The 13,356-nt window shown below is 33.9% G+C and overlaps 1 protein-coding gene across 3 annotated transcripts in view; it reads left to right on the top strand.

Annotated features, from left to right (window-relative positions):
• PPP4R4 (protein phosphatase 4 regulatory subunit 4) overlaps positions 1–13,356 on the top strand; it is a 59,180-nt gene that overhangs the window by 41,971 nt on the left and 3,853 nt on the right. For 2 of the 3 annotated variants that reach the window (XM_071426553.1, XM_071426556.1), the window contains 13 exons: positions 993–1,070; positions 1,894–1,977; positions 3,091–3,273; positions 3,989–4,094; positions 4,854–5,001; positions 5,500–5,644; positions 6,525–6,566; positions 6,658–6,732; positions 8,620–8,695; positions 9,113–9,193; positions 9,531–9,624; positions 10,059–10,129; positions 10,910–11,048. In XM_071426553.1, coding sequence (XP_071282654.1) covers positions 993–1,070; positions 1,894–1,977; positions 3,091–3,273; positions 3,989–4,094; positions 4,854–5,001; positions 5,500–5,644; positions 6,525–6,566; positions 6,658–6,732; positions 8,620–8,695; positions 9,113–9,193; positions 9,531–9,624; positions 10,059–10,129; positions 10,910–11,048 — 1,322 coding nt within the window. The remainder of the gene's footprint in view (positions 1–992; positions 1,071–1,893; positions 1,978–3,090; positions 3,274–3,988; positions 4,095–4,853; positions 5,002–5,499; positions 5,645–6,524; positions 6,567–6,657; positions 6,733–8,619; positions 8,696–9,112; positions 9,194–9,530; positions 9,625–10,058; positions 10,130–10,909; positions 11,049–13,356) is intronic. The other variant, XM_071426555.1, reaches the window with a different exon arrangement.

The raw sequence follows: 13,356 nt of genomic DNA, 5'->3' as shown, positions 1-13,356 counted from the left end.
ATTTCCAGTTCTCATTAGCTATTGATATCTTGTTTTAATGAATGATAGTCCAACATAATTGTTGAAATTGTAAAATTAGCACCAATTCTACATAATATTTTGTTTTAGCTGCATAGCACTATTAAAGTACTGTCTGAATATAAGGAAAGTATTTTAGCTCATTAAAAAAAAAACCTGTAAAATTTTACCTTAGTCTAAATGTACATTTAGTTCTTGTTGATTTAATTTTAACAGTTTAACTAGGCAACCACCTGACAGGCAAAAATGAGTAATTTATGGCATTCCCTGCTAGCTGGATTACTTTCCAAAAAATATAAGTCCTTGTAGCCATTTCCTTAAAGCTTCATATTGATTGGAAGTAAGCTCTTATTTTCACTTGCCTTAAAGGAACATTAAAAAAAATCATCTAAATATTTCTTGTGGCAAAAAAAAATCTCATTCCTCAAGTTTGTGTTATGCTTGCTATAAAAGCTTTTTAATAGTGTGGAGATGGACTGCTGGTGTTTTTTAAAAATCTACATAAGACTTATGAATCACATGAGTCAGTCACAGTCAAAAACCAAAAGGAGTAAGGAGTGGAAACTTCAGGTGGAAGGTTTGGGAAACTTAAAATCCAGCACAGGATAAGAAAATTTTGCATTTCATCTTCTGTAAATTATACAGCAGGCTGACTCTTAACTCTCCTAATTTACAGCATTTGAATATTCCTCAAGGAAATTTCTAGCCTTGCAGTGCAGTGTAAAAAATTCTTGTTAAATGTGAATAGAGTTAATTCCAAAAGAATGTTTCATAGTTAGATAATAGACCTGTTTCTTGTCTCATGTTCTTTATATAAGCTTGTTTTTAGTGTGATCGGGGGAAAGTACACAACTTTAGGAAGCTGATATTAAACACTTTTTTCTGTGTCTCTTCATGCTTGCTGTAAAGTAAGAAAGCAGTGTTGTGCCATAGAACTAAATGTTTCACCTTGCTATCTTACTGTCATTTTCTAGGTTGCTAAGCTTTTAAATTCTGATGTGTATACAATACATAAAGAACTGGTTACACTGTTACAGGATGAGTCACTGGAGGTAATACACTTTTACTGGAGCTTTTTTTGCTTGTTACATCGAGGCAGATAATCTTCATGTTTAATAACTCTTCACTACCATAGTAGAGTAACAATTTGAAATGATTAACAGCTTTTTACGTCTATTGCACAGACTCTCCATAAAGACGCCAGCCTTCTGTGAATAAAAAGGAGGAAAATAGGAAGGTGTTTGAATTTAGTAAACCCACACTAAATATATTAGCTTTTAAAAATACTAATTCTAAATAGTTTTAACTGTAGGTCAATAGTTAATAGTTAATTGTAGGTAATAATTATTTATTACCTTGCAAACTCTAAAAAGCTTTGGGTTTGGTACTATATTAAAGTAATAGTTGATAGGATTCAAGGTCTTTTGCTTTGTTTCATTTTTATTGTCCATTTGAGGAGGAGATAAAGAAGTTGTGTATGGTTTGAAGATCAAGATTTCCAGAAAGAGTTTTGGTCCATGGCAACTTGCATAGAACATGAATCAGTTATATTGCAGTTAGCACAGTGAGACTTTTTAGGATGTAAAAAACAGACATGTTCAAGAAAAAAATGACCATTTCCTCTGATACTGGTTTCTCTGGTAGTAAGTTAGACTACTCCAGTTAGAAAACTTGTCTGATCACATAAATAAAAACTGAGACCTGTAATGATTATATTACTTACTGCATTAAAATATCAGTCATCAATGCAACTAATCTCCATTTTCCTTTCAATATGAGAGAGCAGTAGAAAAAGGTGTCAGCAGGGATATGTTGGTGAGAGTTAAAAATGGAGTTAATTTACAGACCTCTTTCATGCAGCCTTTCTTTAAATAGGTATTAGATGCTCTAGTAGGTCACCTTCCTGAAATCCTTGAACTAATGACTAATCGAGGAGAAAACAATGGATCAGAAAGCAAGGTAGGTATTCTCATGGGGTTTTTCAAATTTTCTTTCTAAATGAGGGTAGTAAGAAATTTCAGACAAATTTTGTAGGAAGAGGCTTTCATGATTAGTTTCTGCTTTGAAGAGATACAAAGTTTCCATTTCTTTTTTTTTTTATTGTTGACATTATAAGCTTTAACATTAAAAAAATTTGGAAAGATTAGAGTTAATATGAAAATTTACAGTTTATACATGTTCTTTTTCTAATTAACCACAGGTAAGTGAAAACAAAACTTGGTTTTGTGTTAAAGGATTAATAGCTAATACCTAATTTAAATTTTTTCATATGGATGTATCAATTGCTCATGGGTGCCATTTTCAGGCTTCTGCTAGAAGAAAATCTATTTCCTGAAGTGAAGACACTGAATTAAGAGATCTGTACTCAGCTCACATCTTTTCTAATTTAATTGTATGTGGCTCTGGATGATGGTTTATTCCCTGACTCCTCACCTCTAAGTTGGAACAGAAAGGTTGCTGGTTTTGAGCATACTTCCTAAATGTATGATAAATTGAGATATTGCAGTAGTATAAGAACTGAAGAAATTTATTTTCTTGTACATGAAGAAGTTGACAGTGTAATTCAAAAATTTGAATTTGTCAGTTGTTTACAGCTGTAAATATATATAACATATAGAAAATGCAATGCCAGGTGTAGCAGTTTGTTTAATTTTTCTTAATATTAAAGGGAATTTAGCTTGGCTACTAAAAATTCTTTGCCTTCTACTGAGAAAAAGTGTACAATTCCTACTAAAATTAATTCCTACTAGAACTAATTAGGGGATTGAGAACAATAACTGCAAAGATTAAGAGGATAAAAGAGAATTGGTATTCATTTGGTTTGAGAAAGAGAGTGCCGAGGAGAGTTGGTGTAATGGTTTTAATATCTGTAAAAGGGTGTTCCAAAGAGAACGGTGTTTAGTTTTCCTTTGTCAGGAGAAGGGATTAGAGATGAAAGTGTATTTAGCTAGGTACTAAAATACCTTTTGTATTAGTCTTCCCTTCTTCTATTGTTGTGATTTTCTTTTTAAGTATAGTGACAAGACACACAGCTTGAGAATGTAAAATTATTGTTTATCTTTCTGTTTCTAGTTACTCTCTATTCCTGACTTGATTCCTGCATTAACGACAGCAGAACAGAGAGCAGCGACTTCTTTAAAATGGAGAACACATGAGAAGTTACTGCAAAAATATGCTTGTCTCCCTCATATCATATCAAGTGATCAGATCTATTACCGTTTTCTTCACAGGATGTTGACAATCATTTTGACAAATGTGAGCCCACCTGTCGCTTTCTCATTTGTTTTGGTTTGTTAATTCAAGTTAGACCACTGGGTATTTGCTCTGTGTAGTACTTCCTGTGTTGTATTAAATTCCTATCCTTTTCATATGGTATATCAAGCCCTGTCATTATTTCTATGAGATTTTTTGCTGAAAACTTGCCCCCATTTGAGGAGCAAAATTTGGATTGACAGTTTTTCTCCTACCTAAGACTTCTTCCTTTCCTTGTGCTCATCATCAGTTTGTTTCTAGATAAATCAAAACCTTTTCCTCTGAAATATGCCTGCTTTTTCCTGATTCCATACATTAGCGTTTGTTCTTTATGAAAGAACTCTGCATTTCTAAAATAAATTTTCATTTAGAGCTACTAGTCTGAAATTTTTCTGAGTTAATTCAAGAATAAAACTGTTGTAAAAGAAGATGATGTAAATTTTATTTCTAACACCTGCAATACAGAAGGTGCCTTGCCAAACATGGAATATTTTAAGGTGCTTATGGAATAGTTAAATCTACAAGTTGGGCAGAAGGAATAAAGAAGCAGGTGTCTCATGAATTGGCCAAACTTCCTAATTCTCCCTTATGTTATGGCATTTATTTAAAAATTCATAAAGTTAGGCTACTTTTTAGCTATTTTTCTTCTAATTCTATAAATGTTTTTAGTCATACTCCTGCAGATACATTTAACTGTGTTCCTTTTATTTCTTTCAAGAATGTCCTGCCAGTGCAGAAAGCAGCTGCTCGGACTCTGTGCGTTTATTTGCGCTACAATCGCAAACAGGAGCAGAGACACGAGGTTATTCAGAAACTGATTGAACGTAAGAGATGATCTTTCCTCCATTACTGAGAAATGAAAGTTAGTTTTGGCTGAAGATCTATTTACAGTTACATTTATTCAGTGTAATTTCCTTCCATCATCGGAAGGACTACGCTTCGAAGACATTCAGTTGCTCATATTATCACCAGCAAAATGTACTGTGCATATGTGAGGAATAGAGCTGGAGCTATATAAGTTTATATAAAGGGCTTGGGGAAGAGGCAATGCAGAAACTGATAATATGCCAAGACCCCTCAACCCTACTTCCATTAGCCAAAATTACTAAGTTGTGGGTGCAGCAATATAAAAAACAGAGTTCTGCTGTAGAAGTAAAATTCTCTAGAGACTTCAGCATAATAAATCTCAGAAATTAATTTATTAATCAGTCACCTAAATTTGATGTTTTGGTGTATGCTATGTGTTTTAAAGATAGCTTAGAAGTTTTAACAGTTCTCATTAACATTCCTTGATGTTAACACAGTAATTTTGATACTTCTGTGACATGGTTTGAAAGGCATACAGGACTTAGTTTAACACTGTAGGTAGTTCACTCACTCTGTTGCTTTTTCGAGTGCTCACTGACAGAATTAATTGAATTCAGAATGTTAGTTTTTTACTAAAAGAAAGAATTGAGATAGGCTGAGAATATGTCTTTTGATGCCTGTGATTATCATCTTTAAGTCAAAGGTCAGCCTGTGAAATGTTTTCTATCTGACATTGAAAACTTGACAGATAATATCTGCAAATTTTTATTTTCCAGAACTGGGCCAAGGAAAAAGTTACTGGAACAGACTTCGTTTTTTAGATACTTGTGAATTCATTATGGAACTGTTTTCAAAATCATTCTTCTGTAAATACTTCTTTTTACCTGTGCTTGAACTTACCCATGACCCAGTGGCAAATGTCAGGTATGTAGAATATGTAGCAGTGTACAGGAAAAAGAGCTATAAATAATATATTAGAAATACTGTTAAAAGTTTTATGTTTTGCTTAAATAATGGAATTGAATGAAAACTTAAAGAGCTTTCAGAATGACCAGTACTAAAGATGCAGGGGAATGTGGGAATGGTGCTAGAAAATCCCAGAAGCAGGTCAGTAGGTAACTGATAAAGTTAGGTGTGCATATCAATTGGAAAATCCAGAGGTGTCCTTATTTCTCTAGATTTTAAAAAGAAACCCAGACAAACCAAATGTGTTTATGGACTGTATTCATGATCTATAGAGACTTTTTGAAAACAGTATATCTGGAATCAACACATAAGCAACAATCACTTCTGAAAAATAAGACCACTTAATTATTTTGAGTCAAGTGCTAGCATGCAATGCATTGAGAATTAATGATTTATGTTAAGCATCTGCATCAAAAGGTGAATATTTGGGTTGTTTGTTTGGGGTTTTTTTTGTAGAATGAAGCTATGCTGCTTGTTGCCAAAAGTCAAATCTACTCTGAAGATTCCCACTGATAAACATTTACTTCAGCAGTTGGAATTATGTATAAGGAAACTTCTGTGTCAAGAGAAAGACAAAGATGTCTTGACTATTGTGAAAAGAGTAAGCATTTTTCTTTTTAAGCAGCGTTTAATCTTGGGTTTATCACTGAAAGTTAAGATGACTAAAGTTATGCTTTCTGTGGATTTTCTCAATGTAAGAACAGGAGATTAAAAAATTCCATTCTCTATTATGTAATTTTGAACAATTAAAAGATGATGTAGTATAGTATGTTCTGTGAAATTTAGAAGTGTTAATTGTTTCCTTGGTTACTTATATTGCAGTTATTTTGTAGTGATTCAAATTCAGGATTTTGACTCAATGACCATTTATGAAAAAAAAGACTAGAGAAAGATTGAATATTGATTCTAGTAAAACTCATCAGGTTTGTGAGACAGAGATATCTTGTTAGACTAGATATTTTTCAATATACAGACAAAGCATTTGCAGGATTTTAAAATGTTACAAATGTCTTTTTAATGTGACTATTCAAAAAAGTACATCTTTAAGGAATGTCCATGCTTAGACTCAAATTTAGAAACCATGAAGTGAAATAGCTCAAGTAGATGGCTTCCTTACAGGGCCAGTCTGCAGGAGAGAGACTGGGTGAAAACCTGTGTGGAACCTTCTGAGTTAGACACAGGTTCCTGAGTTGCTTTTTTCAGTCCTGGTTCCTATGCCTGTGCTATAGCTATTCTTGCTGTGGTGCTTCCTTGAGTGTATTTTGATTTCCATACAGATATTCTGTGAATCTATTCATTGTGAGTCTCAGCAGGGCTCTGAGAATACTCTCTGCTAAACTTTTATGCAGCTTTTAAACTGCATTTGTGCCACAAAAATAAAAGCATAGGCTTCAAATATGTAGGAAGAAAAGGCAGTTCTTTACTTCATAGTGTGGCATGCTGTAGAGTAATAATAAATAATGGTTTAATTTTCTTTGTAGACGGTGTTAGAATTGGACAGAATGGAGATCTCTGTGGATGCTGTAAGTACTTACTAACTTTAATACTTATAAACTCCTCTTAGTTTCCAGTTTCATGTAGTGATTTTTTATTTTTATTGCTTTTACTTTGAAGTTTCAGAAAAGATTTTATGAAAATGATTTATTGGATCAAGAAAAAGAGAGACAAGAACATCTACTTTTGGAAATGGTATATTTTATCAGTACACTGTCATTATTTTAAAAGTTTCTAGCTCTATATTAATGAGGCAGTAATTTTAAGGTAGGGGAAATGCGTATTTTGCAGAGACCTGATAGGTTCATTATCTGTGTGTGGTTTCACTTTATAATAGGGTTAAGTCCTGCAAAGTAACATGTAACATTTTTCTTTACTACCTAAATTGTGCTGTGTCAATTAGAAAGGCAAACTTGAGTTTCTTGAGAAATACCATGTATAACATGATAAACTGACCAATGGAATTGGAATTCACATACAGCTTCCCTAGGCAAAGAAATTAACCTCATAACTTCTTTTGTCCCAAGGAAGCCAAAGAATGCTCTGTGTTACAGGCTTTCCAATTAGCCAGGAAAGAGAGAAAAGCAGAAGGTGCAGTAGGCACTTGAGCACACAGCTTGTATCTTCACCACATCTCCACAAAGCCTAAATTAGACCACAGCAGTCCTCCTGTCTGCTGCCTCCCCTCCACCTCCAGCCTGAGGTGGGAGAAGCTGAGCAGCTGACAGGATTCAGAAGATCCTAAAATTGTTAGCATGGTTCATCTGACTTGTAGTAAATGAACTTCTTTGTAGTGAACCAGAAGAGATTCAGGAGGGTCCCAAAAATGTCCTTGTTTCCTCCTTGTGGTCCTCTTTGCTGTCAATGGGTATTGCAGGTCAGTATGAACAAATATACCTGAGCCATAGATTTCCTGCCACTTCCAGTGTCCTGGGCCAGCTGGATTCTCAGACCTGCACACACACTCAACTCAAAGTCTTGAACTTGGCTCAGGCAGTCTGCAGGTAGATACACTTAATGCTTTTATACTGAAAGGGTTTGCCTGGTGCAAAAGAGCCTCCAGTGCTACTGTTGTTGTATGATGACATCAATTTTTACCCTGTTTCTACAGCTGCAGTTTAGAAAAGCACCTGAATTTTTATGGTTTAGGCCACCGATCTGTGCCACCCTTTTGTATCACAAAGGCCTCATTGGCACTGTCTGTGAGAGCCATGCTTTTGGGGAACCTGAGAGGCACACAGTGAATTGGGACATGTTGCAGTCCCAAACAGATGCAGAGCCACTCAACCCACTTAAATGATCTGACTGCCAAAGATTTTAGTACTGAATATGTTAGTAAGTTTCCTTCATTTTAGTAGCTGATTTTGTAGGAACTATTTTCCAGCAACCCTGACCTGAATTAATTACCTCTTTCTTTTCTTGACTGGGTAGTAATTAGAATGGCATGAAAAATATAGATTAGAGCAATTATGGTTCACTTAACTTTTATTGTGAAAATGGTATAGAAAATTAGCTAATATTGTGTAATTTTTTGAAGCTGGTGTGATATCTACTCATCAAATGGAATATATTTTAGGCTGGGTAGTATTACAGAAGGGCAAATAAATTCCATGAACCTGAACAATTTTATATAGTTGATTTTGTCATAAAGATTTATCAACTTTAGATTTTAGTTCTTTATAAGTTTGAATATATGTGACACAGCTTAAAATTTAAGAAAAACATTTTCATTGAATTGTATGAAATAAAAGTGTTGCCTGTTCTGTTTTCAGGGTGTCTGTGTTACAGAACATTTTTACATTGCCAGCTGCCAATGTCTGTATCTTTTTGAATATAAAAAATGCCAAAAGCTGGGCATAATTTTAATTATAAGTTATAGATGTGAACTTCAACTCTGAGCTTTCTTCAGATTGTGGTTTTAAAATGAGATATGTACCCTGATTTCTTTCTGTATTACTTAATTGGTTCTCTGGATATTCATCAGGGATTGTAGAGCAGGAGAGTAGAAATGAACTGTTACTTGGAAACACATTTATTTACTTTTACCTGAGTAATATCTAAGAAAATTATTCATTCTTTTAGGAACAATTAGAAAAAGAGAAGCAGAAAAATGAAGGAAGATCTACAAATATTAATGATAAAATGTTTGAAAAGAAACGTAAGTTTGTTTATGTACATGTTTATGCATGCTTTAGTCTTCTACAAAGGTAGTAGAGAAAGGAGCAGGAAAGAGACACTTTATACAATAAACAGAGATTTAGAAATTGGATATAAAAATTGTTTCTATGTATTAATGAAGTTGTTTATGAAAAATGGCCTCATATTATGTATAATATATAATAACCCATATATTTTATTTTGGCTTTATTAATAAAATACATTACAGTTTTAGTTCTCTGTTATTTTTCATTTTGAGTTATAGTGTAAGTACTTGTCTGTGGTATTTCTGAAGTGCTAGTAGCACTGGATTAGATAGTATTACTCTTTGCTCCAGGACTGATATGTTATGTCCTCTCTTTTATAAAAATTTAAGTTTTAAGAGGGAAGGGATTTTACCAGACTTTTTTTTTTGTAGGTAGAGACAGTAAAACATCATCAGTGTTGGCAAAAAGTATCAATCTCTCTATTTCTGGAAGCTCTTCTGGTACATCAGCAGGTAAGAAGAGTTCAAAAACTCACTGAAACACTTTGATTTCACATCATCAGATTAAACCCCAGCAAAGCTGCTTCTGACATCTGTGGACCCAAGTTACACCTACTGCACAGAGGAAAAGATACTTCTCCTAGAACTGAATGTATTTTCTCTGGTTTTTAGTTTTGTTTCATTCTGTAATATATAAATAGTGACTTAAGGATTATTTTTTTAAATTAAAGTATTTAAATAATCTCGTTCCTTCATTTACCGTAGATTGACAGAAAAATATATTTAAAAGTGTTCTTAATTATTGAGGAAATGCAATATTCATATTAAAAAATGTTCTTTATAATTTTAGGCAAAGAAGAAAAAAAATCCAAGCTGGTTCGAAGCCAATCTTTCAGTACTCAAGTACTGCATCCAAAATACAGCAACATAGACAAGTGCCCTAAGTATCTTTATAATCTTCATTGCTTACCTCATAGGCAAATGTTTGCTAATGGACAGCTCTTATGAAATTAGTGCTCATGGATCTCTGAAAGCAGTGATGTGCTCATTGAATTGTGACTTATATTTTCAGCTTTCTGTTTAATTGATTAACTGAAGGAAGAAACATCTAAGGCATGCTGAAGCCTAGAAATGGTTATGAATTCCTTTTAATTTAATAAATGTCACCTTTTATAATATATTAAAAGTAATTTTCAATATGAATTGCTAAATCTAATTTTGTACATTTCTTAAATACATTTCAGCAAACTTTCTCATTTAATTTCTTCATATAAACTCAGAAATAACCTCCAATACTATTAAACTGCAGGATGATATAATTGAGAGGAACACTTTTGGAAATAACCAATTTGGTTTTGTTCTGTTTGGTTTTTTAAAGTAAAAGTTCTCCTACAGGATATACATCTTCAGTACCAGGGATGGGAAAGAGTTGTATGTTATCCTTTAGTGGTAAGTAGGTCACTATAATGTGTTTTACTTCAGTTTTTTTGCTTGGTTATTGAACATATGGGCCCAATTAGGCAGGCATACTGTAAGGTATCATTCTCCTAAAGAAAACAGAATAATAGATATCCAATGGATTTGGGCATTTAAGTGCTAGTCTAGTAAGTATTTTTCAGATTCTTTTTTTTTTTTCTACACATTTGTTTTAATTTACATTTAAAAACAGTAAAAGTAAACTGAGTTTGTCATGTCCTGGTTGGAATTTCAGGTATCATAAAAAGGTTGAGTTTGGAGTTTTTCTCCACCTATTTTACATGAGGAGAATGCACATTATGTAAAAATCCTACTGAATTAAGAGAGAGAAACTACTGTTTGCGGTTCTGTCCACTAAATTTTAAAGAGTTTGGATGCTTAAAGATAAGATTGAGATGAATGGCTTCCTAGAGAAACCTTTCTTTCAATTCACTACCATTAGCCACTAGGCAGTTAAATTACATTAAAGAGCTAAATTTTAAGCAGCTAATGTTCGGCCTAAGAAATCACACTCTTTACATACATTAAATATATTAATATTTTCTTTGAAAATGTGTATTCCAGTTATTTAGTGGTGCTGTTTAATAAAAATACTTGAAGAAATATTAAGTAGAAACCATTGCATTAAAATTTCGGATTAGTGCCATAGGAAATAAGCCACTATTGTCACAGGAAAAACAGCTCATTCTGTTTACTTTCTGTGCAGTGTTTTCAACCAAAGTTCTTTGTCTAAGCTGCCCCTCTGTGTTTCAGATGACTCCTTCAGGACTCATGCTGCTGGCAATAGTGGGAATGCTGCCTTCCATTCCAGCTCTTCTCGCAACTTATTCAACTCAGCTGACCACAAGAGCAATGGGAATAAGGAGAGTCAGACCCTCAGAAAGATGAGCATGTAAGTTGTTGACAAGATGTTAATCTGAGCCTAGGGGTAACGTTTTCAAAGGGAACTCAAAAGAGCCATGTAAAAAAAATTAGGCCTGTAGTTATTATACTTCTGCACACAGAATTTGAGATACTAAAATAGCAGGGTAGAAATGTGGTGTATGCAATTTTAACTGTTTCTAAGATGGCATTACCTTCTAATTAGTCTTTCACATTGTTTCTCCTGCACATATTTGCATTCAGCTGGTATATAATTGAGAGGGTGGAATGGGAAAAAGTGAAGGTTAGTGCCTTTGATATGTAATAACTACAGTCACAGTGATTTAGCTGCCTGTAGTTGGAGAAAGAGAAGTATTTTTAGACTACTTCATTTCTAATTTTCCTTCTTTTTGTGGACTTATATATGTTTTATCATTATGTAACAATTCCATCATGAATCTTGAGCCTTACAATGAACTGGTACTGGTATTTGTTATTAATGCTGACTTCTTTGCCTTACCATTTACAAAAAACCAAAAATCAATGCTAGGCATCTCCCTCAGGCTGCTTTCCTTTAAACATCAGCCAGTGCTGTTCAGCATTTTGCAAGAACAAAATCAAAGATGTATTTTTTTCTCCTGTGCTAAAACTGTAAATCATAGAAAATCACTGTGACACACACTCACCCAGATCCCTGTAGACTCTAGCAGCAAATTCCCTGCAGATTCCTTTTACACTATAACTAAATTACTGTCATTGGACTAGCTGTAATTTTGTGGGCTCAAACTGAGACTTTTCTTTGCTAGCAGAGATTTGCATTCTTAGTCAAGGCAGAATGGAGAACGGGAAGGAGCCTGCTACAGCAAGAAAAGGAGTCTGGGAAAGCAGACTTCAATGTACAATGTACAATGAAATTACAACTGGAAGCTAAGATAGGAAAGAGAAAACATCTTATACTGGTTTGCTAGGTAGAGAGAGGAAACAATAGTGATGGTCTGTTTTGGTGAATTAAATATCTGGATGAATATATTTTTCCACTTCTGTATTTTCAGTTCCCTTTAAAAAAACCCAAAATATCTTCCCCAGCTTTAGTCAGGATTTTAAGTTAATAAAATTACTAAATTGCAAAATAAAGCACTAAAAACTTTAACAAACAAAAAGAGAAATTCTCAGGACAATATTCGTTTAGCTCCTTGTGTACTTGATTTTTTTCCTGCTGGAATTCTACCATCTTCATTGTACAAGATAAATTGTTTTCTAGAATGAACTCAGGCTTGCATAGTGACCTGTAGTTTTTAAAACTGCTTTTATTTTGTAGAGAAGGTTGGAAGCTAAGTTGTGAATGCAGATGGCCTCTGTTGAGTAAGTGGCTTCACAGGAGTAGTACTTAAAGGTGCCAAATCACTTTGCCCTCTGTCCTTGTCTTTGCCAGTGTCTAATGGCTTCTCTTAACACTACCCACAGCACTTCAGGCTCTTTATAGGTGATCATTAGGGGGTCACTTATTTCAAAGTGCACCATTTCAAAGTCAGCAGTTAGATTAGTAGACATGCTGACATTTTCAGCTATCTCTAAAGTAAATGGGGCATTTATCTTGAGAATAAAATGTAGTGGAGTGCTACATAGTTTAAAAAATCAGGTGTGCTCAAAACCTCATTTTCTTTCACCCTAATCACTGTATGCCTCTTTTCCTTGCTTTAAAACTAGAAAATTAGTTCAAATGTTGTAAATATTTTTAACAATCTGTTGAAATTCCAATTACTTGCTGTCCCACAAGGATTTGGGGAAAAATGAACGAATTAATATTCATGAAGCAATGAGGTGCAAAGATTAGTTAGACATATTTTTTATCACATAAAACATTCCCAAATTTCAAAGGTTTTTCTATCTTTCATTTAAAATAAAACTGATATCTTTTGTTTAAATACAGAGGGATAGGAAAAGGCTCACACAGAGCAGTTTGCACTTTTGTCTTCAGGAGAGTGGAATGTAAGAAACACAGCTTCAAGTCTCTGTGTACCATTCCCAAACAAATACCCTAAGAGCAGAGTATTTGAAAGTAGGTATCTGATCAAACACAGTGATCTGAGTGCTTTGTCAGGTTCAGAAAGTCCCTGAACTGCATAGGGTCAGAAGCTAAGAGGATGTATCAGGGGAAGAAAAACATTTTTGGGAAAAGAGGAAGCTTAGGATGTTCTACATTTAGTTCTGAATAAGAGTTTTAGTATTCTGTGTTCTTTTAGGAAAAGACATCTCTCAATTTGGTCTGATGTCTGCTGTGCTGTAGATTCAACTTCTTGTTTGTAAACTGACCCAATACTTAACTGTTTTCATAAGAA

Source organism: Agelaius tricolor, unplaced genomic scaffold (genome assembly GCF_023055355.1).
Source record: "Agelaius tricolor isolate 1412-34295 unplaced genomic scaffold, bAgeTri1.0.p SCAF_5, whole genome shotgun sequence".
In the NCBI taxonomy this organism is placed as follows: Eukaryota; Metazoa; Chordata; class Aves; order Passeriformes; family Icteridae; genus Agelaius; species Agelaius tricolor.
This window is presented reverse-complemented; position numbering and strand designations above follow the sequence as displayed.